Source organism: Brassica napus, chromosome C7 (assembly GCF_020379485.1).
Source record: "Brassica napus cultivar Da-Ae chromosome C7, Da-Ae, whole genome shotgun sequence".
NCBI lineage: Eukaryota > Viridiplantae > Streptophyta > Magnoliopsida > Brassicales > Brassicaceae > Brassica > Brassica napus.
This window is the reverse complement of record NC_063450.1, coordinates 54,707,840-54,729,860: the sequence shown is the minus strand read 5'-3', so window position 1 is coordinate 54,729,860 and position 22,021 is coordinate 54,707,840. Positions and strand designations below refer to the sequence as shown.

General features: G+C 33.8%; 3 protein-coding genes across 3 annotated transcripts; 1 reads left to right on the top strand and 2 right to left on the bottom strand.

Moving 5' to 3' along the window:
- Positions 1–6,020: 6,020 nt before the first annotated feature.
- Positions 6,021–7,274, bottom strand: LOC111207693. The gene is made up of 2 exons (XM_022705968.2): positions 6,560–7,274; positions 6,021–6,470 (listed from the first exon to the last, which is right to left on the bottom strand). The coding sequence occupies exons 1-2, from the start codon at positions 6,961–6,963 to the stop codon at positions 6,182–6,184; spliced, it is 693 nt and encodes a 230-aa protein (XP_022561689.1). The 5' UTR covers positions 6,964–7,274; the 3' UTR covers positions 6,021–6,181.
- A 1,149-nt stretch (positions 7,275–8,423) lies between these two features.
- Positions 8,424–9,730, bottom strand: LOC106410741. The gene is made up of 3 exons (XM_013851325.3): positions 9,144–9,730; positions 8,799–9,020; positions 8,424–8,702 (listed from the first exon to the last, which is right to left on the bottom strand). The coding sequence occupies exons 1-3, from the start codon at positions 9,684–9,686 to the stop codon at positions 8,634–8,636; spliced, it is 834 nt and encodes a 277-aa protein (XP_013706779.1). The 5' UTR covers positions 9,687–9,730; the 3' UTR covers positions 8,424–8,633.
- Positions 9,731–14,369: 4,639 nt separating this feature from the next.
- Positions 14,370–21,577, top strand: LOC106410539 (kinesin-like protein KIN-7D, mitochondrial). The gene is made up of 25 exons (XM_013851056.3): positions 14,370–15,047; positions 15,132–15,229; positions 15,347–15,436; positions 15,512–15,564; positions 15,675–15,740; positions 15,816–15,869; positions 16,074–16,133; positions 16,317–16,395; positions 16,489–16,556; positions 16,686–16,742; positions 16,822–16,926; positions 17,319–17,423; positions 17,597–17,704; positions 17,804–17,935; positions 18,027–18,209; positions 18,506–18,655; positions 18,731–18,868; positions 19,019–19,138; positions 19,224–19,274; positions 19,383–19,430; positions 19,573–19,683; positions 19,849–20,568; positions 20,661–20,790; positions 20,875–20,976; positions 21,301–21,577. The coding sequence occupies exons 1-24, from the start codon at positions 14,761–14,763 to the stop codon at positions 20,958–20,960; spliced, it is 3,099 nt and encodes a 1,032-aa protein (XP_013706510.1). The 5' UTR covers positions 14,370–14,760; the 3' UTR covers positions 20,961–20,976; positions 21,301–21,577.
- The last annotated feature ends 444 nt before the right edge of the window (positions 21,578–22,021 follow it).

Sequence of the window (22,021 nt, the reverse complement as noted above, 5' to 3'; positions counted from 1 at the left end):
AAAAAAAAAAAAAAAAATTAAGTAAGCAATTTCTGAGTATTGTATCGTTGCCTCGTTGGTGCTATTATGTAGGCCCATATGTCCTGGGTTTAAAGAAGAAATTACTTACTTCAGTTTTCAAAGTTCTTTGTATTACGAAGAAATCGCAGAAATGTGTTGATATCAATGATATGTCCCTGTTTCTAACTTCCGACACCCAATCGTGCTTTTTTAAACTAACATCTTTTTCTTGAACATACATAGACTACTGAAACTGCAAGCTAAGGTCATCGAGGTCTTCTCTAGTGGCTTCTTGTCGTGGGTTTTGTGATATTTTTGGACACAAGTTTTGTCTCGTTAAAGAGACGCTGCTATTTGTTCAGCATCTATATTGAAGGGAAAAAAGATTCTTCTATATAGTCAGAAACATTCGTATTGGAATAGGTTCTAACATTGTACCCGAAAACCAATATTTTTGCAGTCTTTGTATTGTATTTTTTTAATATATTAACTGAATGGTAGTATATAATACGAAAATATCACAAAATGTATTAGCCTAGTATAAGCTAAAGGATGAGTAGGGTGCTTCCCATATGCAGTCGCCTTAATCTGATCAGAGCCTGGCTCAAACCGCAATGTGGTTTCATGGCATTCATACCTTATGATACCTTTCTCCTGTTCCTCTCTACAATCTGTAAGAGATAACCGCACTTGATTCCTCTCTTTGATAGCCTTCATAATCTCTTCCGCAATCGCACCGCTCAAATCTTATTCAATAGCAACTGCTGAAACGTTGAGAATCTGAGGCATGTGTGGCTCTAGCTTATCGTAACTAGGTATCAACCATTCATAAGATTTGAAATAAGTAAGGAGAATATTACGACGGTTTCAATTAATAATAAGTAACAATAAGGAAACAAACCCTTGCAAACCTTTGGATAGAGGAAGTAACAAGAGTGACATCCTTGTAAAGGAAAGAAGCTTGGAGGTTTCCTTGGAGACATGATGAGGACCTCAAGTCAGTAGCTGGACCACCAACTCCATGAGATCAACCATACAAGCTACATTGGAGCCAGCAGCGACATAGGTGCATTCAAAGAAGGATATCTTTGCAACCATGAGGAGTTTGACAGTGAAACCACTTGCTATAGATTATCAACTCAACCAGAGCACGCGGCGAATTGGTTTCATACCAAAAGGAGTAATGGTTTAGGATTTATACCATTTACAAGTCAGGCGACCTACACTGCATCCGAACTGGTTCTATTTAAGGAAAGTAATTCTTTTCTTAAGTAGTGTGCAACTCAAACTACGTGTGGAAACCAGGAGATCATTCATTACATCTAAGACCACTTGGAGAGTTGATACCATGCACTAAACCTCACTGGATCAGAGAGATTCTTCACCATTCCAACTTACCATTTTTGGAGCAGATTTGCAATAATACCCAGCGGCTAGTTTTCTCCTTTCTTGGCTGTGAATTGGCGATTTATTTCATCAACCAGAAGCTCCCCAAAGCTCCTAGAATCTTCCCAAAGTTGTCCAGATACAAGCAGCTCAACACATTTCCCATTTTGGCTAAGATTCTCCCATTAAGTTTTATCGGCTAGTTTTCTTAATTTCAGCATGTTTTTCATTTTGTTTAGATTTCTAAGTCTTTGTTCTGAGCATTATATAAGCTCATTAGGTCTCTCATTGTATGGCACAAATCTTTTACCTAAGAAATAATAAACATTTCAGTTTTTTTTTTCTTTAAAGTCTTTGTGTCTTTGAGTTATATTGATCATCAAGCCTTGCGTAGATTCACATGTCTTATTGATTGGCGAATTAGAGTGCTTGTGGATTCAGTCAACAAACCGTTCTATCAGTATCATCATCAACTCTTCCATCAAACCGGGTTCATTGGAGTCGATTAGATCGGACCATTGAAACCACCCTTTTGTAGATCCGAGCCTCTCTTTGGTTCTAGTGTGTTGTGGCCCTTTGACAGCTTAGGACTACATCAAGACATATATAATAACCAACAAGCTCTCGAGGGACTCTTACCAATAAATCCCATCTAGCACTACGAACGGTAGGTAGCCGATGAGTTTGTTGTACGGTATTATTATTGTTATTAAGCTCACTTCGAAGTCCATAGAAACTATTTTGATCTCAGGATATGGTACTGTAAAAATCGAATAGTCCAAAATCAAAAAAAAATGATCATTATCGCGATGAAACCACATGTAAAAGCGTCTGGTTGTTCTGCTTTCTCTTCATCTGGTGTATGATTGGAACCAAAGGATTTTTGCTCATCTTCGAATGTTTTGGAATATTGTGATTTCATTGTTTTTGATTTTTATTGATCAAATATAAAACAGGAGGGAATTATTTTATTTATAGGAAGTCCTAGAATTGATATAAGGAATAAGAATCCTTTCTACATGTATATATAATAGTATAAATCTACATATCCATAATTGAGCATCTCGTGGTTAACTGAGTATCTATATATCCATTTAATCCATACTAGGATTCATACTAGGATTCCACCATTGATTTTCAAATTATTTACAATGGTAGGTCATTGCATTTAACTCTAACTAGATCCTGACCCGCGCGCCAGCGCGGATATGAATTTTCAGTTTTTAATTATTTATCTTATTAAATGATGTATTTGTAAAATTCATTCATATTATATTAATTAAGTAAATTCTTTTTTTTGGATCTTAAACTATCTATTTTTTTACGAATGTGTGATATCATATAAAAAAATATAGAAAAATGAGTATACATAGTTAATTAGATAATTGTAAAAACATAAATTTTTCTTTCGTTTGCGATATCATATAAATAATGATCCGCCCAGTTAACAAAAATCATAATTTTTTTTATGAGTAATTTTTTTTTATTTTGACTATTTCCGTAAAACTATATTAAATTTTACATATTTTAATTAGAATTTTTTTAATATCTTTACCTTTTTATTTGAAATGCAACTCAATATTTTTTTAAAACTTATAACAAAATATTTAAAAAATATTTTTAGAATTTGTTTGAAAAATATGAAAATTACATTTTAAATTAAAATTATCCTAAAATATGATAAGTTTTGATGTAAACGAAAACTCAAATTATGTCAAAAATAATGATATTCAATGATAATAACAATTTTAATTGATTATTTTTTCAAAAATATATTTACAAAAATATTGTTTGAAAAAAAATTCATTTATCTTTCAAATATAAAATGAAAATATTATAATTAAATAATAAAAAATATAAATAAAAACCATAAATTTAGCAAATGACAACTGGGTTATATTATGCTAAAATTTTCTTTCTAACAATTTATCAAATGACAAATGAGTTATGAGCAAATAATACCATATAATTTTTAAAAACATAGCAATTCTTAAATATTTTTTGAATAAATAATTATTTTTAAATTTAATCAACTGAAAATAATATTCGTACAATTGTGTGAGTCAAATTCTAGTTTTATTGATGTATATTAGTGCTGCATGTTTTAGGTAACATTTTAATGATGCACGTTTTTAAAAATCTCCATTATTAAAATTATGCACATAAGGATAACTCGTGAGTTTTTTTGGTTGATTAAATGACATTATGTCCAAGTTTATTTAAGGATATTTCATTAAGGTAACTGAAAAAGACAAACAATAAAATAGGAAGTTTAAATTCATTTAAGCATATTTCATTAATGTAACTGAAAAGACAAGTAATAAATTAGGCAGTTTTATTCGTTTTAGGATATTTCATAAATGCAACTGAAAAAGACAAGAAAAAAAAGGAGTTTAATTAATGAAATAATAACATTTTCAAATGGGTACTTCTCTTTTAATAATATAGATATAAACTAGACCATGACCCGCGCGCCAGCGCGGATATGAATTTTTAGTTTTTAATTATTTATTTTATTAAATGATGTATTTGTAATATTCGTTCATATTATATTCATTAAGTAAATATTTTTTTTGCATCTTAAACTATCTATTTTTTTACGAATGTGTGATATCATATAAAAATATTTAAAAAAATGAGTATATAGAGTTAATTAGATAATTGTAAAAACAGAAAAAAAAAATTTGTGTGCGGTATCATATAAATAATGATCCGCCCAGTTAACAAAAATCATGATTTTTATATGTGTAATTTTTTTTATTTTGACCATTTCCTTAAAACTATAATAAATTTTACATATTTTAATTAGAATATTTTTAATATCTTTACTTTTTTATTTGAAATGCAACTCAATATTTTAAAAAAAAATATAACAAAATATTTAAAATATATTTTTAGAATTTGTTTGAAAAATACGAAAATTACATTTTAAATTAAAATTATCCTAAAATATGATAAGTTTTGATGTAAACGAAAACTTAAATTATGTCAAAAATAATTATATTCAATGATAATAACAATTTAAATTGATTATTTTTAAGAAAATACATTTACAAAAATATTGTTTGAAAGAAAATTCATTTATCTTTCAAATATAAAATGAAAATATTATAATTAATTAATAAAAATATAAATAGAAACCATAAATTTAGCAAATGACAACTGAGTTATATTATGCTAAAAAAAATTTTCTAACAATTTAGCAAATGACAAATGAGTTATGAGCAAATAAAACCATTTTTTTTCTAAAGCATAGCCATTCTTAAATATTTTTTGAATAAATAATTATTTTTAAATTTAATCAACTGAAAATAATATCCGTACAATTGTATGAGTCAAATTCTATTTTTATTGATGCATGTTATATATTAGTGATGCATGTTTTAGGTAACATTTTAATGATGCACGTTTTTGAAAATATCTATTATTAAAATTATGCACGTAAGGATAACTCATGAGTTTTCTTGGTTGATTAAATGACATTATGTCCAAATTTATTTAAGGATATTTCATTAAGGTAACTGAAAAAAGACAAACAATAAAATAAAAAGTTTAAATTCATTTAAGCATATTTCATTAATTTAACTGAAAAGATAAGTAATAAATTAGGTAGTTTTATTCGTTTTAGGATATTTCATAAATGCAACTGAAAAAGACAAAAAAAAAATAGGGAGTTTAATTAATGAAGTAAGAACATTTTCAAATGGGTACTTCTCTTTTAATAATATAGATTTCATTAATTTAACTGAAAAGATAAGTAATAAATTATGTAGTTTTATTCTTTTTAGGATATTTCATAAATGCAACTGAAAAAGACAAGCAAAAAAATAGGGAGTTTAATTAATGAAATAAGAACATTTTCAAATGGGTCCTTCTCTTTTAATAATATAGATATTATTTATTTAAAATAGACAACTGAATATTTCTTATATTTATTAATCTTTCCATATTTTTGTAAATGATAATATTTCTAATTTTTATGCAATATATATTTTTATTTAATTTAAACATTTAATACTCTAACCGTTGGTGATTATACTAGAATAAGTTTTATCTGATATATTTTAAAATTAAATGTAATTTTTTTCTAAATTGATGTTACATAAATTTCCTAAATATATGCACTTACAAAACTAGCATTTCACATAAATCTTAATTAAAAATTTCTAATTATCTTTAAATTAATATTTAATAAATTAAAATAAAATTGATTTTTCTAAACAAACCTATGATTAATAATTAGACATTTTTACAATTTCTGGTTTCGGTTTATTCCATCAAATATACAAAATATTTATCAAGTAGAAACGGGTTGAACAAATAATTTTTTATTTCTATTATGAACTAACAAACATGTTAATAATTTTATTGACAAAATCTAGTACTCAATTAAAATAGATTTGTTTTTTTGCACAAGAAAAATATACTCAATTAACCACGAGTTTTATTGATACATCCCATTACACAAAGATAAAAGATTCAAATCTTACAGTAAATACTATTTAGATATTTTATTAATTTGTGTATATCTTCTCGTAGGGACAAGTCAAAAAATTTAAAGAGTATTTAATTTTAGAAGATGTAATGGGAAAAGTTAGATTTATAATAATGAATCAACTATGATGTGTATAATGTATTAAACAAAAGAATAAAACTTATGATTTTATTAAATGATTTTTTTGCCAGCAAACTTTTCTAGTAACTAAAACCCAACACCGATAACACATAATTAAAGATAAAGGACTAACAAAGTACGGTGGTCCCCAAACGCAATCGGGTGCTTGATACAAACTTCTTATTCTTTAATGATGCAGGTAGGGTGGTCTCCATACGCAGTGGCCCTAATCTGATCAGAGCCTAGATGATCAAACCGCAACTTAGCTTCATCGCATTCATAGCTCACCGTTCCTTTCTTTGTCTCCTCTCTACAGTCTGTTAGAGACAACTGCGATCCAAACTGCACTTCATTCCTCTCTTTGATAGCCTCCATAATCTCTTTCCCAATCGCGCCGCTCAAATCTTCTCCAGTAGCAACTGCAGAAACGGTAAGAAGCTGAGGCGCTCCTAGCTCGAGTTCGTTGTAACTACCAACCCATACATAAGATACGAAAATCAGTAAGAGATAATAATATTAAACAAGGTTTCAAACAACAAGAAAATCATTATTAGTAACCTGTGGAGAGAGGAAGTAACAAGAGTGACATTCTTGTAAAGGAAAGAAGCTTGGAGGTTTCCTTGAAGACATATATCATTACCAACAAGTTCTCCCGGGACTCTTATCAATAAATCCCATCTAGCACTAACTAGAGGAAGATAATGACTTTGTTGTGTGCTATTCTTGTTATTATTATTAGGCTCGGCCGTGAAATCCATAGAAACTATTTTGATCTCGAGAAGGTTATGGTTGGGTGTTGTTGATGCAGATGAAACGAAAGAGTATAATATGAGGAAACATATGACAACAAGAAGGAAGCCGATGCATCCTTCCACGTTCTTTTTCTGTTGTGCTATCTCTTCTGGTGTCATATTGGGATACATTAATTTCATCCTCTCTTCGAATGTTTCTGAGCTCATCATTGTCTTAAGCTTTTTACTTTTCCAGAGAGGAGAAGAAAAAAAATGATTAGAGAGAGGGTTTTGATTTAATCCATCCTATAGGAAAATATATCACGAGTATTTATATCTAGTGTAACCACGAGATTTGTTTGAATCGGATCTAGAAAATATCTAAACAGTATCGAAAATCTTGGGTAAATATTTTCTGAGTTTACAATATTTTTATGATTATCGTAAAATAACTGAATTATAATATTTTGCAGAATTTTCTTTCTTTTTTTTTTTTAAGGGAAAACAACACGTACGTATATTATTGGAAGGTGTTGTCATTTGGGGTTGAAAGTACTCTCTCTCTCTATACAAATATAAGATGTTTTATGTATTTCATACATATTAAGACAATAATTATTTGCTATTAATTTTTTCACTACAATTGAATTTTAATGCATGTAATCTACGAAAAATAAATGCCCTAGTAAAGATAACTTGCATGTAACCGACAAGATAATTATTTACGAACGAGATCTGTATGTTTACTCAGATTTTGTTCTTTTTTTTCTTTTTGTGACCCAATAGTAATTAATAGTTAGTTTATCCATATAAATTTATTACTCTTGCACAGATAAACATATATTCTTGAAAGTTTCATATTTACAAAATCAAAATGCATTAATTAAATTCAAAACATCTTACATTTGTATATATGAAAAAATCTTAAAACATCTTATATTTATATACAGAGGGAGTATTATGCAACCTTGGTGAATTGTGCAATATTTGGTGTTGATCTAATGTGTAATATTTGGTGTTGCTCCATGCGCAAGGAATGACATTGGAACATAAAGCATATACATAATCGTCGTCCCGCGACCTGCTTAACCGTTTCAATAGGCAGGGCGGAATTGGTCATAGCTACAGGGGATGGCGTCCCACGATGGTACGGCCCGCCGGCAGGGCGGGACAAATAGGCGCAAGACAACCCAATTGCCATCTCTATACGTGAGCAGTATTTTTCACATGTTGAATAGATATAGAATGAGCGAAAAAAAAGATATATAAACATAAATGGCAAAAAGAGTTAACAGGCTTCCAGTGACATGGATGTGCTTGGAGTGTCTAAAAGAGAATCATTGTGCCTCCAAACTGGTGAAACTATGATGGCAAAAAACTGAGCAACTCTCTAGTCACAAACGTGCTGTGCTTGGTCCTGAGTGACTGGAGATATAGTGTGCGAAGATCTCTTTTGGTGCAAAATTGCATAGTACTACTATGCTATCATGACTATAGAGGTTTTTAAACTCTAAACCTTGTTAGGCCATTGACATCATCCGATCCTGCTGGAGTAACTTGACTCAAAATCAAACTTATTGGCCCCGTCACAAAGAGTAAAGATTACCCTTCTCTTTAAAGGATGAACCAACTGAAAGAGAAACCGATCAACCAAGGTAACTTTTTTCCTTTGGAGAAATCCAAGTCTCGAGGATTCAACTTCATCATAACATTTCTTTAAACTCTTACCCTCATTTCATGTTCATAAACGGTTACAGCATCTCAGCAATTTGGCTTACAGTTACAGATCAATGAGACCGTGTTTGTGAATGTAGTTTTGAAGAAATTTTGAAAAAAACATACAAAGCAAAGAACTAGTCTTCTTAGGTGATAACAAAACAAACCGAGCTAATAATAATAGTTCAAGCCGTAGCAACTCTACTTCCTCCTCTGCGTCCACGTCCATCAGGTCTCTCTGAATACTCTCTCCTCTGTTTATAACCCCAAAAAAAAAAAAAAAATTGAATGATACTTAAGAAATTAAAAACCAGATATAGAGACAGCCATTTCTCACAGGGTTAACTTACGAAAGGTCTAGTGGTTGGTCTAGAGTTTGAGAACTTCTGTCTTCTTCTCATCGATAGTCTCTCAACTTCCTTCTTCTTCTCCTCTGCCTTCATTTTGGTGGGACTAGGCCGATACAGTATCACGGTCCGCCCAATTTGGCCAACAGCTACAGAACCAGTGGCTTCCTCCAAATGCATAACCGCGTCCTCCATCTCCTGTGGAGATGTCTTGCGTATCTTCACCTGTTCCAAATAAAGAATTAAGCTAAGAGGCTCACATCGAGTTTCCATCTCAACCAAACAACAGCATTCCTCTAACAAAAGCATACTGAGAGATAAAGAGAGTAGGTTTATAAAAGGTGAAACCTTTAAGAGCTCGTTCTTCTCAAGAGTCTCCAGGAACGAGAAAACAACTGAATCAGTAACTCCAGATTTTCCCACGAGTTGACATTTCAATTTGTCACCCAGACTATGCGCGTAAGAAGCCAGTTCCTTCTTCTCCTTTATCGTCAACTTCAAAGCCGAGCCCCGAGCCTTCTTCTTCATCTTCTCTATCTTCTCCTCCTTACCTTCCTCAGAGTCCTCGCTTCCTCTCAGGGATACCATTCCACTGTCCAGCTCATCTTCTTCTTCTTCAACTTTCTCGCTCTCTTCGTCTTCTCCGAGATCTGGCTCATCGATGGCAGAGAAGGATTTCGCTACGAGTGAAGAAGTGGAGTGAAAAGGAAGCGGCTTTGAAGAGATTGATTGAAAGCGAGGCTTGTTACGGCGGCTTGATTGACAGGTTAACGCGGAGAAGCAAAAGGGTCTGGGGAAGAGACAGAAGGAAGACGGTAGTTCGGGAAGTCGGAGAAGGTTGTGGATAAGATGTGTCGATGAAGAAGACGGTGGTACTGTTACACTCGCCATTTGCACTTGACTCTCTCTCTCTCTGATTAGTTTATGTCAAGACGCCCCCTGTATTTAAGGATTTCTCATTAAACTCCTCTATAATGTGATTATTTCACAATTAAGCCCCCTAACTGTTATTATTTTACACTAGTTAGTAATATAAGTCTTTGGCACATCAACGGTTTCAGATTGCGCCGTGGTTGTATAACGGGCCAAATTAGGCTCAGTTCTGGCCCGATATAAAATGGCATCCTCAATTATATTATTTTTCTTGTCAGCAATGACATTGACAAACCACAAGAATCAAGTTCTTTTTTTTTTTTTTAATCTGAATGTGAATGTTGTTTTTGAACGTAGAATGAAAGGTATATATAAGTTTATAGGTGAGATATCGATGTGAATAAAATCTAAGGGGGGTATTCAATTGAAAGTTTTAGATCATTTGTGTCAAAATGACAAATCCACTGTTATTGAAACATGAATTTTAAAAATTCATTTAAAATTCAGTGTTATTGAACTTGACATTTTATAAAGTACTATGAAATCCAATGTTATTGAAAATATTTTAAGTTGTGGAGTTTTAAAGTTTTCAAGTGGTTTTAGAGTATTTGGGTGGAGTTTCTTAGTTAAAAAAAATAAAACTCAAATCTCATGGTTTTAGGTGATATTTTAGAGTGGTTTAACAAAAATCATTTTATTCTCTGCAATTCCTTAAAATCATATAAAACCTCATTAAAAATCAAATCACCTCAAATTTTAGATTGAATACACTCTCCTAAACTAATTATTTCATAACTTGATGAACAAGTCGGGTAGATAAGAAATATACTAAATGTTTAGAATATTCATCACAGATTTATGGTTAAATATTTAATCATGTAGTTATTAGTATTTAAAGTTTTGAATATACTAAATATCTTCTAATATCTTGATTAGCAAGTATATTGATATTTATTATAAATGTGATGCCTTTAACGTAGGGAATTATTATGTTAGTTATTAAGATACTTAAAGATTTTAGGAATACTGTAGTTAGTTGATCTCTTAACAATTTTGAAATGACATTGTGCGATTTATTTGATATAGTGTTTTAATGATAGGTGCAACTAAAACGGCATAAAATCTTTCTACAATTCGATTTTATGTATGAAAATTTTGTTCTTATCTAAATATCGAGTAATATTGATATATAATTATAAAATTAGTCAAGCCGAATGGTTTATACTCGAATGTGAATTTGGCAATGTATTAAACAAACCAAAAGGTTTTTACTCGGGATATTTCATGTAATACATAAAATCCGGTTTAGTAATGTTATATATTTATTACAATATTATAGTTATTTATTTAAGGTTTTTAAACTCTAAACCTTATTAGGTCATTGACATCATCCATCCTGCTGGAGTAACTTAGCTCAAAATCAAACTTATTGGCCACGTCAAAAACAGTAAAGATTACCCTTCTCTTTTAAAGGATCAACCAACTCAAAGAGAAACCGATCAACCAACATCTAAAGGGTAATTTTTTCCTTTGGAGAAATCCAAGTCTCGAGGATTCAACTTCACTATAACATTCTTTTAACTCTTACCCTCATTTCCTGTTCATAAACGGTTATAATTTGACTTGAGATCGCCACGTAGTCTTAAATGGTTTCACGTTTTTGAGAGGTGTGAAAGTTGCATTGGTGGCCAGTTTTTTTTTGTTTTGATCGGAATGTGAATGTTGCTTTCGAATGTAGAATGAAAAGTATATATAGGTCTATAGGTGAGATATCGATGGGAGTAAAATCTAAACTACTTATTTCATAATTTGATGAGCAAATCGGGTACATTAGGAATATACTAAATGTTTGAAATATTCATCAAAGATTTTATGGTTAAAATTTTTATCACTTAATTTTTAGTATTTAAAGTTTTGAATATACTAAATATCTTCTAATCAATCGATCTTGTAAATCATTATTAGCAATTATATTGATATTTATTATAAATGTGATGCCTTTAATGTATAGGACTATTATGTTAGGTTATTAAGATACTTAAAGATTTTGGGAATAGTTAGTTGATCTCTTAACATTTTTGAAATGATATTGTCCAATTTATTTGATATAGTGTTTAAATGATAGGTACAACTAAAACGGCATAAAATCTTTCTACAACTCGATTTTATGTATGAAATTTTGTTCTTATCTAAATATCGAGTAATATTGATATATAATTATAAAAATAGTTAAGCTGAATGGTTTATACTCGAATGTGAATTTGACAATGTATTAAATAAACCGAAAGTTTTTTATTCCGGATATTTCATGTAATACATATAATCCGGTTTAGTAATGCTATAAATTTATTACAATATTATAGTTATATATTAGTTTTGGTTGAAAGGTAATTCGAATGTAAATTTGGCAATGGATTAAACTAACTCTTGTTACAATATCGTTTTAAACAAAATCATGTAGATATTAAGATTGTGATTATGTGAATTATTAGTATGAATTTTATGGTTAGAGATGGTTAGATAAATTTCGGTTATAGGTCGGTAACTTAACGAAATTTAGGCTAATTAAGAAGTTTAATGGGCTTTTCGATTTGGATATGGCGTGAAAGAATAAGAAAATATTTATCGAAAGTGTATTAGTGCTGGGCATTCGGGTTTTCGGTTCGGGTCGGTTCGGTTTATTCGGTTTTCGGGTTATTCGGATTGAGATGTTTAGGAACCGTTTAGGAACCGGACATTTTTTGGATCGGTTCGGTTCGGATAGTGTCGGGTTTGGGTCGGGTTTCTATTTTTTTATAAAACCCGAAATGGAACCGTATTACAAATAATTCGGGTTTGGTTCGGATTTAAAGCCCAAAAAACCAAAAAAACCCCGAAAACCCAATCTAAACCCGGAAAAAACCGAAAACATATCCGGGTTATTCGGGTAGTTCGGATTTTTGTAGATATTTTTTATTTATAAATTATATTTTATATATATTAAAATTAAAAATAATAATAATAATTTTTTTAATATATTCAAAATATTCGGGTACCCGTTCGGTTCTCGGTTCGGTCCCGGTTCGGTTTCGGTTTTTCGGATTCAGAAATATAGGAACCGTTCGGGTTTTTGTAATTTTCGGTCCGGTTTCAGTCTCGGTTTTTTCGGTTCGGTTCCGGTTCGGTTTTCGGGTTTCGGATAATATGCCCATGACTAACACTAGGGACAGAGAACCGTAAATAGTGAGATGAAATCAAAATTATTTTTCATTTGTACTTTACTATAAGTTTAGAGAGTGTAATTTAAGGTATATGGTCTTTAGCCTATGTAATTCCCACTTCTACCAGTTTTTTTTTTCTACCTTTTGCTAACACCACGTATTTGATTTATTTGCTTTTCTTTTACGGCATCTCAAGGGAATTTAAAGACCACACCACATGGCACGTGAGAAATGGAAAAGCATGCACGTGTACCAGCTGTTCAATGAAGCTGAAAAAAGGTGAGAGAGAGAGCTATGACAACTACTTGAGCTTGGACAAGCAGGCACTATGTATTTATCGCATTAGTGTATTCAATTCTATAGATTTTACAAATCATTTACAAAAACATCATCCAGTTCGATCGATCGAGTCGTAAATATCATCCTAATTTACGTGTTCACAAGAGACCAAGACAACTTCCAACTATTGCAATTGATGTTACGATGATAAGTATCGTCAATAATAGTAACTATTATTATTTAAGGAAGACACAAGATTCCACACGCACATGATACTGCTCGAGCATTATGTAAATACTCGACCGAAAGAGACTCGGATTTATTTCACTACTAAAATAAATGAAACGAAACAGACTGTTTTGAGATAACAACGTTATGTATCTTGTTTAATGATGTTTGTTGTTGGTATGTCAATTAGCGTTAGATGCTAAAAGAAAACAAAAGTTTAGCGGTTAATTAATTAATATTACAGTGGTGATCGGTCTTAGTTGGTTTGATTGGTGCGGTTAGTGTCAACGTGTAAAGCTTTCATCAGAACAGACGAAAGGAGCAGCGATCACATGTGCGTTCAAAATCTAATCCTCCTTTTCCTCACCGTCCAATGATTCTCGCGTCTCCGTTCACTCTCCTCTGGTCCAAGCTCCTATAATTTATTTATTTTCGTTTGTGTGTTTCAAAGAAATAAAATACTACAGAAAATGGTTGTTACGTAATTTACAATGCAATGTATCGGTAAAGGCAAATCAATCTCCGTGTATGATTGTGTCGCATTATTCAAGTTTATGCATGTTCCTACGTTAAAGATAATATTGTTTACAAACATAATTTGAAAGGATTTTTAGCTTTTACTATTTTTATTTATACAAATAAAAGTCAATTTTTTGTTTAAACAATTAAATTATTTTTCCTATTTGCAACTGAGATTTTTTTGCTTAGATCATATGCAGAATAAAAAAGGGAAAACACTGTAAATGGTCGGTCAGCCATTGTTACTCCCGCATCCCGCTCGTGTCTCGTGGCTTGAACTAGATTTGAAAACCATTGTTAATTGTGCGCGCTTATTTCACTAGTCTCGGTCACACGATGGTCTTCAATATGTCACGTCAACTCACAGTAAAATTATTTGTATTTTGGCTTCCCCAAAATCGTGTTTTGTCGTTCTCCTCCCTAAATTATTTTCAACGACCACAATTAATTTATTTAAATAAAATATTGTATTGGAAGCCACAGAAAAAAAAAAAAAAAATTCAAAATCTGAAATCTCAACCTCCTCGTTTCTTCACCCAGGAAGAAGAAGAGAGAGAGAGAGAGATCTATCTCCATTCCATTCCATCTTCTTCTTTACCCTCTCTCTCTCTACACCGCCTTCGCTTAAAGAAGAAGACGAAACAATCTCTCTCTTCTATTCTCTCACACTCTCTCTCTACCAGCAACCGAAAGAAGGAGAGAGAGAGAGAGAGAGGTTAGAATGATTTATTCAGTCTCCAGCAGCCATGTGAGCTCCCCCCACTGACACATTCTCTTCCTTTCCTGAATCGATTCTCCTCACCGATTCCGGGACCGAGTCGCCGGAGTTGACCTCCTCCCCCACCCGCGAGTTTCTAGGTCAGTGGATGGCTTCATCCTCATCTCGAACAAGGAGCAGCTCTCCCTTCTCTAACAATAGACCAGCAAGTCCCTCTTCTTCCACTTCTTCTTCTCATCTCAGCAACCGTCTCCTTCCCCGATCTATGACGCCTAGTCGCACCTTCTCCGACTACGGCCCAATCGGCTCCGAGAGCTTCGGAACTGGATCCTCTGTCCCTTACCCGTCGGAGGAGCTCCTCGGCGAGCCTGTGGAGGAGACTATCAGCTCCGAGCGGGATAGCATTTCCGTCACCGTTCGTTTTCGACCTTTGAGGTATATATTAATAGATCTGATCGCCCTACACCAGATCTGGATGCAATTCGAATTGTTCATATTATTGGGATTCTGAAATTGCAGTGATAGAGAGTATCAAAGAGGAGATGAAGTTGCTTGGTATCCTGATGGCGATACCATGGTCAGGCACGACTACAATCCCCTCACTGCCTACGCTTTTGGTATTCTCCGCCTTCCAACTCTTTTTTTTTTTTTTTTTTTTATTATTAGATGATAATTATTGTTCAAATTGATTAACACTGATGAGTGAATATTTATTCCAAATTTGTTGATGTCAGATAAAGTTTTTGGACCACAAGCAAATACTATGGACGTTTACGACGTTGCTGCAAGACCCGTTGTCAAGGCTGCCATGGAAGGTGTTAACGGTATGGAACTAACTAGCTCTCCTATTTAGTATTGTTTGTTATAGCCTGACTCAAGTGTTTTTGGAATTTTGACAGGAACCGTTTTTGCTTATGGTGTTACAAGCAGTGGAAAGACCCATACCATGCATGTACGACTTTTTTCTTCGATATCTTCTTCTAGGTTTTCTGTTGGATATCAAATTCCCATCCAAACAAGTGATGTTCTTTTTGTTTTTCCATTTGGTTTCAATATGCTTAGGGTGATCAAGAATCTCCTGGGATCATTCCACTTGCAATAAAAGACGTCTTCAGTATCATCCAGGATGTAAGCGGTCTTCATCTCTTTTTTCTCCTATGACTTTCTTCATCTTCCCTAATTGGCTACGTCATTATCTTTCAGACTCCTGGAAGGGAGTTCCTGCTCCGTGTTTCATATCTTGAAATATACAACGAGGTTAGTGGAACCTTTTCTCCTTGATACATAACTTGCTAAGCCTTGGAAAGTAGTCTGGGATTTGTTGTTTCCATGCCCTTTACCTTATCACTGGGAAGTCTCAACTGCTTAAATTATATAAATTTGAGTCACCTCTTTACTCTTACTTGAGTGTTTGTCTGTTTCATCTGTCTACAGTTTATCTGATTACTGTCCTTGTATCAGGTGATAAATGATTTACTGGATCCAACAGGCCAAAACTTACGAGTTAGAGAGGATTCCCAGGTTTGCCTTAACCACTATTGAATGAATGCTTAGATTTATCCCCTTCCCTCTCTAACACGCACGTACAGTTTTATAGCATCATGGTCTAAATAGAATAATTTAGAACGAATTAGCTTAAATATTTATCCTCCTGTTATAAGAATTATTTTGTCTAAGTAAAGAGTGTCCTATTCGTTTTTCTAGGGCACTTACGTTGAGGGTATCAAGGAAGAAGTTGTTCTGTCTCCTGGTCACGTACTATCCTTCATTGCAGCTGGAGAAGGTAATTAGAAAACTTGACCTTTGACACATGTCTTGATGTTCTGAACTCTGTCCCTCCTGCCTCTCCTTAGTGCTGCTATTGTTTTAATGACAGAACATCGCCACGTTGGTTCAAATAATTTCAATTTGATGAGCAGCAGAAGTCACACTTTATTTACACTGGTATGTCTTCAAGACCCAAACTTGTCATAGTGTAACGTATTACTCTTCTAAGTGTCTCTGCATGATATTTGTTTGCTCTTACAAGTGTCTTTATTACATGTTTTGAGTCCAATTTGTATATGGTTGCAGATGATTGAAAGTAGTGCTACTGGAGATGAATATGATGGAGTTATTTTTTCTCAACTCGTAAGTGCTTCTTCGTTTAGTTATTATATAGATCATTCATTTGTCAAGAAGGGACTAACTGTATATCTTTCTTGTTTAGAATTTGATTGACTTGGCTGGATCTGAGAGTTCCAAAACTGAAACAACTGGATTGAGGAGGAAGGAGGGTTCATACATCAACAAGAGTCTTCTAACTCTTGGAACTGTAGGTTTCATTTCTTAATTCGGGGTTTCCTTCCATTATCATCTGTTTCTTAATATGTAACGATGTCATGCCAATCAAAAGCATCATTACTATTTACTGCATAGTGCTGGACTTGCTAATAGGAACAATTTAATTAGATTCTATATCCCATTGGTGTCATTAAAGAATCATAACAGAATTTTCAGTTGCTGGGAATACACTTTGGATTCTCAGTACATTTCTGTTTTTCATGATCTATTGTGCTAGTATCTCTTGATGCTTGACTTTCTGATAAGTAGTATGCTGCCTTTTTTGTACTTTTTGTCTGTCGATGGTAGAGCATTTTAAGTCTCAAACCCTTGCGATGGAACTGCCTTTTACTAAAATTATTCCTTGTGGTTTTATTTGTGAAGGTGATTGGAAAACTTAGTGAGGGTAAGGCAACTCACATTCCATATCGTGACTCTAAGTTAACTCGTCTTCTGCAATCATCACTAAGTGGTCATGGGCATGTTTCGGTAAGACTATTCTGTCTCTGGTTAGATATTTCCAGTTTCACTATATTATTTTCCTTGGTTGACTTTCGGAGGATTTTTGGCTATATATCTGTAGTACGCACTACGCAGTGCAGTCACGCTAATTCACCAAAACAATAGAGAAACTAATTCAGTATTTTGTTTTCCCTTTTTAGCTCATATGTACAATTACTCCCGCGTCTAGCAGTAATGAAGAAACTCATAATACATTGAAATTCGCCAGCAGAGCAAAGAGTATAGAAATCTATGCTTCACGCAATCAGGTGATCTCTTAGCATGTTTTTCAATAAAGTACCTCTTCTACTCAATGGTACAAGCTCGAACTTCTACTTAATGATTAATATATAATGTCCTAAAAGCAGATTATAGATGAGAAGTCACTAATTAAGAAATATCAAAGAGAGATCTCAATTCTCAAACTAGAACTTGATCAGCTAAGAAGAGGTACGCTTGTTGGCGTCAGTCATGAAGAGTTGATGAGCTTAAAGCAACAGGTTCTGACTTCCTCAGACCATTTTTATCCTGAATACTTTTTGCTATGTACCAATGGCAGTGACTGAACTACCTATCTATGTATTATAACAGTTGGAAGAAGGTCAAGTGAAAATGCAGTCAAGATTGGAGGAAGAAGAAGAAGCCAAAGCTGCTCTAATGAGCAGAATTCAAAAGCTTACCAAGCTCATACTCGTATCTACCAAGAATTCTAGAACTGGATATTTGGGTGACGTACCCACTCACCAGCGCAGCCTCTCTGCGGGAAATGATGACGTAAGTTGTCTTATCAAACCAGTGATGTGTCCGCAATGACAAATTCTTGCCAACTGATAAATAGTTCAAGTGATTTTATCCATTATGGGGTGGGCCAATTGAATAAGTTTTGGAAATAGTTGGTGTTGTTTATTTCTTCTGAATAAGTATATATTTTGTTTACTCAAGGCATCTTTTCTGGGAAAGTAATTTATGGTTCTATCGTTTTTTTTACTCTACTGCTGCATGTTGCTGCCTTATCTCAGAAGCTATTTCAAACACACAATGAATCATTCTGTTTTTTCTTTGCTTTTCAGAAATTCGCTTCTCTGCTCTTGGATAACGATAACCTGGGATCTCCATCTTCTACCTTGGCTCTTGTATCAGATGGTTCCTTAGGTTTTAACCACCGGAGATCTTCCAGCAAGTTGAATGGCGAAAACTCACCCGGTGCAGAAATTACTCAGGTGAGTAGACTACCCCAAAGTTTGTATTGATTGCAGAAATGGCATCTAATAGTTGGGGGACAATGGCACATATAGGGTGTCATGACGCCGGATGAAATTGACCTTCTGGTTGAACAAGTTAAGATGCTTGCTGGCGAAGTAGCTTTCAGTATGAGCACTCTAAAGCGTTTGGTGGACCAGTCCGTAAATGATCCGGAAAACTCACAAACTCAGGTAAAGTTACTTTTGATATTTGTGTACTCTGCCACCGGAAACACGTTTCAAAGATATTTGTTGTGATTTTTTAGAAGAGTATTTGACTGTCTACCTGAAGTGTCTATTTTACTTTGCTTAAATAATTCACCTGCCAAATTATTCATACAGATACAGGATCTGGAACGCGAGATTCAAGAAAAGCAAGGACAAATGAGGGCTTTAGAACAGCTAATAATTGAGAGTGGTGAAGCATCAATTGCCAACGCATCATTGGTTGAGATGCAACAGGTATACAATCTCCACATCCCTTCACTGCGAGAACATGACTTTGGACCCTTTCAGCTAAGATATTATGTTCTTTTCTTGTTTTCAGAAAGTAATGAGTTTAATGACCCAGTGCAATGAGAAGAGCTTTGAACTAGAGGTGAAGATTTATTCTTTTACTGAAAATACCGCCTTGTTTACTACAAGAGCCAAATCAAAGGTTGCTTAAAGTAACCATATGTTTAACTTGGTTCTACCTCTGGCACAGATCAAATCAGCAGATAATTGCATTCTTCAAGAACAACTACAGAAGAAGGTTGGTAGCTTTTTTTTTTCATTTAAAGTTGTTCATTGTTCTCATCTTTTTTTTTACTCAGTTCTTCTTGCTAACTATCATTCATCCTTTCAACACTGTTCTGCGAAAATTGCCTCTTACCACACTTTTCCCAAAAATGTAGTGCACTGAGAACAAAGAACTACATGAAAAGGTGAACCTTCTAGAGCAACGTTTGAAAGCAGTATCTAGTGGAGAGTATGCAGATGAACTAAAAAGGAAAATACAGTCGCAGGTAAATATACAAACATACATTCTCCGTTCTCGTAAGTATGTCAGTAAATAACCGCATGATAATATCACGTAAACGTAGACAATAATAAAAAAAATTGATCTTCTGTTAATAGTTACATACTTTTATCTCTTGTTTTTACATAGACGTTTATGTCTTCTATTTTAGGAGATAAAGAACGAGAAATTGAAGCTAGAACATGTCCAGATCATGGAAGAGAGCAGTGGTTTACGAGTACAAAATCAAAAACTAGCTGAAGAAGCTTCATACGCTAAGGAACTAGCCTCTGCCGCTGCTGTTGAGCTGAAAAATCTGGCTAGTGAGGTAACAAAACTTTCACTACAAAACACAAAGCTCGAGAAAGAATTAGCAGCTGCAAGAGACTTGGCTCAAACGCGTAACCCCATGAACGGAGTTAATAGTCGCAAGTATAACGACGGGTCAAGGTCAGGAATAAAGGGAAGGATCTCTTCGGGTAGGTCAAGTGGAGATGAGTTTCACTCAAGGAGTCTCGACCTGGAAGATCTGAAAATGGAGTTGAAAGCAAGGAAACAGCGAGAGGCGGTTCTTGAGTCTGCACTGTCAGAGAAAGAGTTCATAGAAGAAGAATACAGGAAAAAAGCAGAAGAAGCAAAGAGAAGAGAGGAAGCCCTAGAAAATGATTTGGCAAACATGTGGGTACTTGTTGCCAAGTTGAAGAAAGACAATGGTGCATCTTCTGAAGTCAATGGAACTGCCACTGACCCAGCAAGGCAAATAGAGAAGAGTCAAAGCAACACGGTTCTGAAAGAGAGACAAGTCTCGAGTGCACCGAGACAACCTGAAGTAGTAGTGGTAGCTAAAACCGAAGAGACACCAAAAGAGGAACCTCTTGTTGCTCGTCTCAAGGTAAATCAAACGAAATGAGCTTTTTACATTGTTTACCTGTGAAACAGTCTTTCGGTCACATATATTTAACAAGGTTTGTAACAATGAGACAGGCACGGATGCAAGAAATGAAGGAGAAAGAGATGAAATCGCAAGCGAATGGAGACACAAACTCTCACATTTGTAAAGTGTGTTTCGAGTCTCCCACGGCAGCAATTCTACTCCCTTGCCGCCATTTCTGCTGTAAGTCACAACTTCATCTGTCATCTCCATGAAACCTCCTTTCTCAGAACAAATTATAAAGTAAAAAGATACTTCTTTGTACAGTATGTAAATCATGTTCCCTCGCTTGCTCTGAATGCCCAATCTGCCGCACAAAGATCTCTGATCGGCTCTTTGCGTTTCCGTCTTGACCTATGCAAATCAAAGGTACCTTTTTGCAAGTGAACGCAAAATGTTGTTGTGTTGCATTCCATTTTGGGTTCTTTTTTCGTTATAGAAAATGCAGCTGAAACTAAAAATCTAGCTGGGTCGAGTTTGGTAAAGTTTTGGTTGTTCTATCAAAATTGTACATGGGAGTTTCGGTTTGTTTGTTTTTTTTTAATATAGAAAGTAAAAGCTGAGTTTAACCGATTAAAGCTATTAGGTTCAGTGTTTGGTTTCATTACTGGTATTTTTGCTCATGGGCTTCAATGACTTGTTGAATAAAATAGAAAAAGATGCAACTATTGATCAAGTTGGATGATGTTGCAGGTTGTCAAGAACTCTGGGTGAAGCCTGTTGCTAAATATTTTAGGAAAAGAACAGGTTGTGAATTTTTTTAAACTAGTTTTCGGCCTTTTGTATGTAATATGTCTATGCTTATATTTAATATTTGTCACTAAAAAGAGGGAGGGGAGGTTATTTTGCATATCACCAGAACTGCATACTCCCATTTGTTCAAAGGGTTTGAATTTGTTGTTACATACGAGGTTCCTGAATTTAACCTTGGTGTCATCCGTTAAAATTATATCTGGGGTTGTTCCACAAACCAAACTACTTGTTATACTGTTAAGCATCCGACTGAGTTGGACGTCAGGCTAAATTGTCAAATCCCAGTCCGAATCTTTGTTGGCAAAGACGAACGAATTGTTTCGTATTACAAACAAAGATACAAAGTAAGAAAAAAAAAATAGAGCAAATAACACAAAACAACAAATTGGTTTCGATCCCGTGATTTCAAAACCCAACGACCCGAAAAGTTTCATCCCTTGTTATAATTAGTACAAACATTGTTGTCTCATAGGAGACACATGAAGGATGTTTGGAGATAGTGCATGATGCATGAAGGCAGGTTTAAGCTTTTAAAAGCCTGATTAAGTGAATGAACATTTAGTTTAAACTAGATTTAAATGTATGAGGCTAATTTCAGTGTTTGTTCTATACTGTAATTTTACTTTGGTAAAGCTCTAAAGAGGACAACAGTTGTTAGCAA

Excerpts from the sequence above, each read along its gene's own strand:
- LOC111207693 (XM_022705968.2), bottom strand. The coding sequence starts at position 6,963 with ATGATGAGCTCAGAAACATTCGAAGAGAGGATGAAATTAATGTATCCC. Across the intron at positions 6,471-6,559 it reads GTTACTTCCTCTCTCCACAG|TTACAACGAACTCGAGCTAG; the intron begins GTTACTAATAAT and ends ATGGGTTGGTAG.
- LOC106410741 (XM_013851325.3), bottom strand. The coding sequence starts at position 9,686 with ATGGCGAGTGTAACAGTACCACCGTCTTCTTCATCGACACATCTTATC. Across the intron at positions 9,021-9,143 it reads AGAAGAACGAGCTCTTAAAG|GTGAAGATACGCAAGACATC; the intron begins GTTTCACCTTTT and ends TATTTGGAACAG. Across the intron at positions 8,703-8,798 it reads GACCAACCACTAGACCTTTC|AGGAGAGAGTATTCAGAGAG; the intron begins GTAAGTTAACCC and ends GGTTATAAACAG.
- LOC106410539 (XM_013851056.3), top strand. The coding sequence starts at position 14,761 with ATGGCTTCATCCTCATCTCGAACAAGGAGCAGCTCTCCCTTCTCTAAC. Across the intron at positions 16,557-16,685 it reads GTCACACTTTATTTACACTG|ATGATTGAAAGTAGTGCTAC; the intron begins GTATGTCTTCAA and ends ATATGGTTGCAG. Across the intron at positions 19,275-19,382 it reads AGAAGAGCTTTGAACTAGAG|ATCAAATCAGCAGATAATTG; the intron begins GTGAAGATTTAT and ends CCTCTGGCACAG.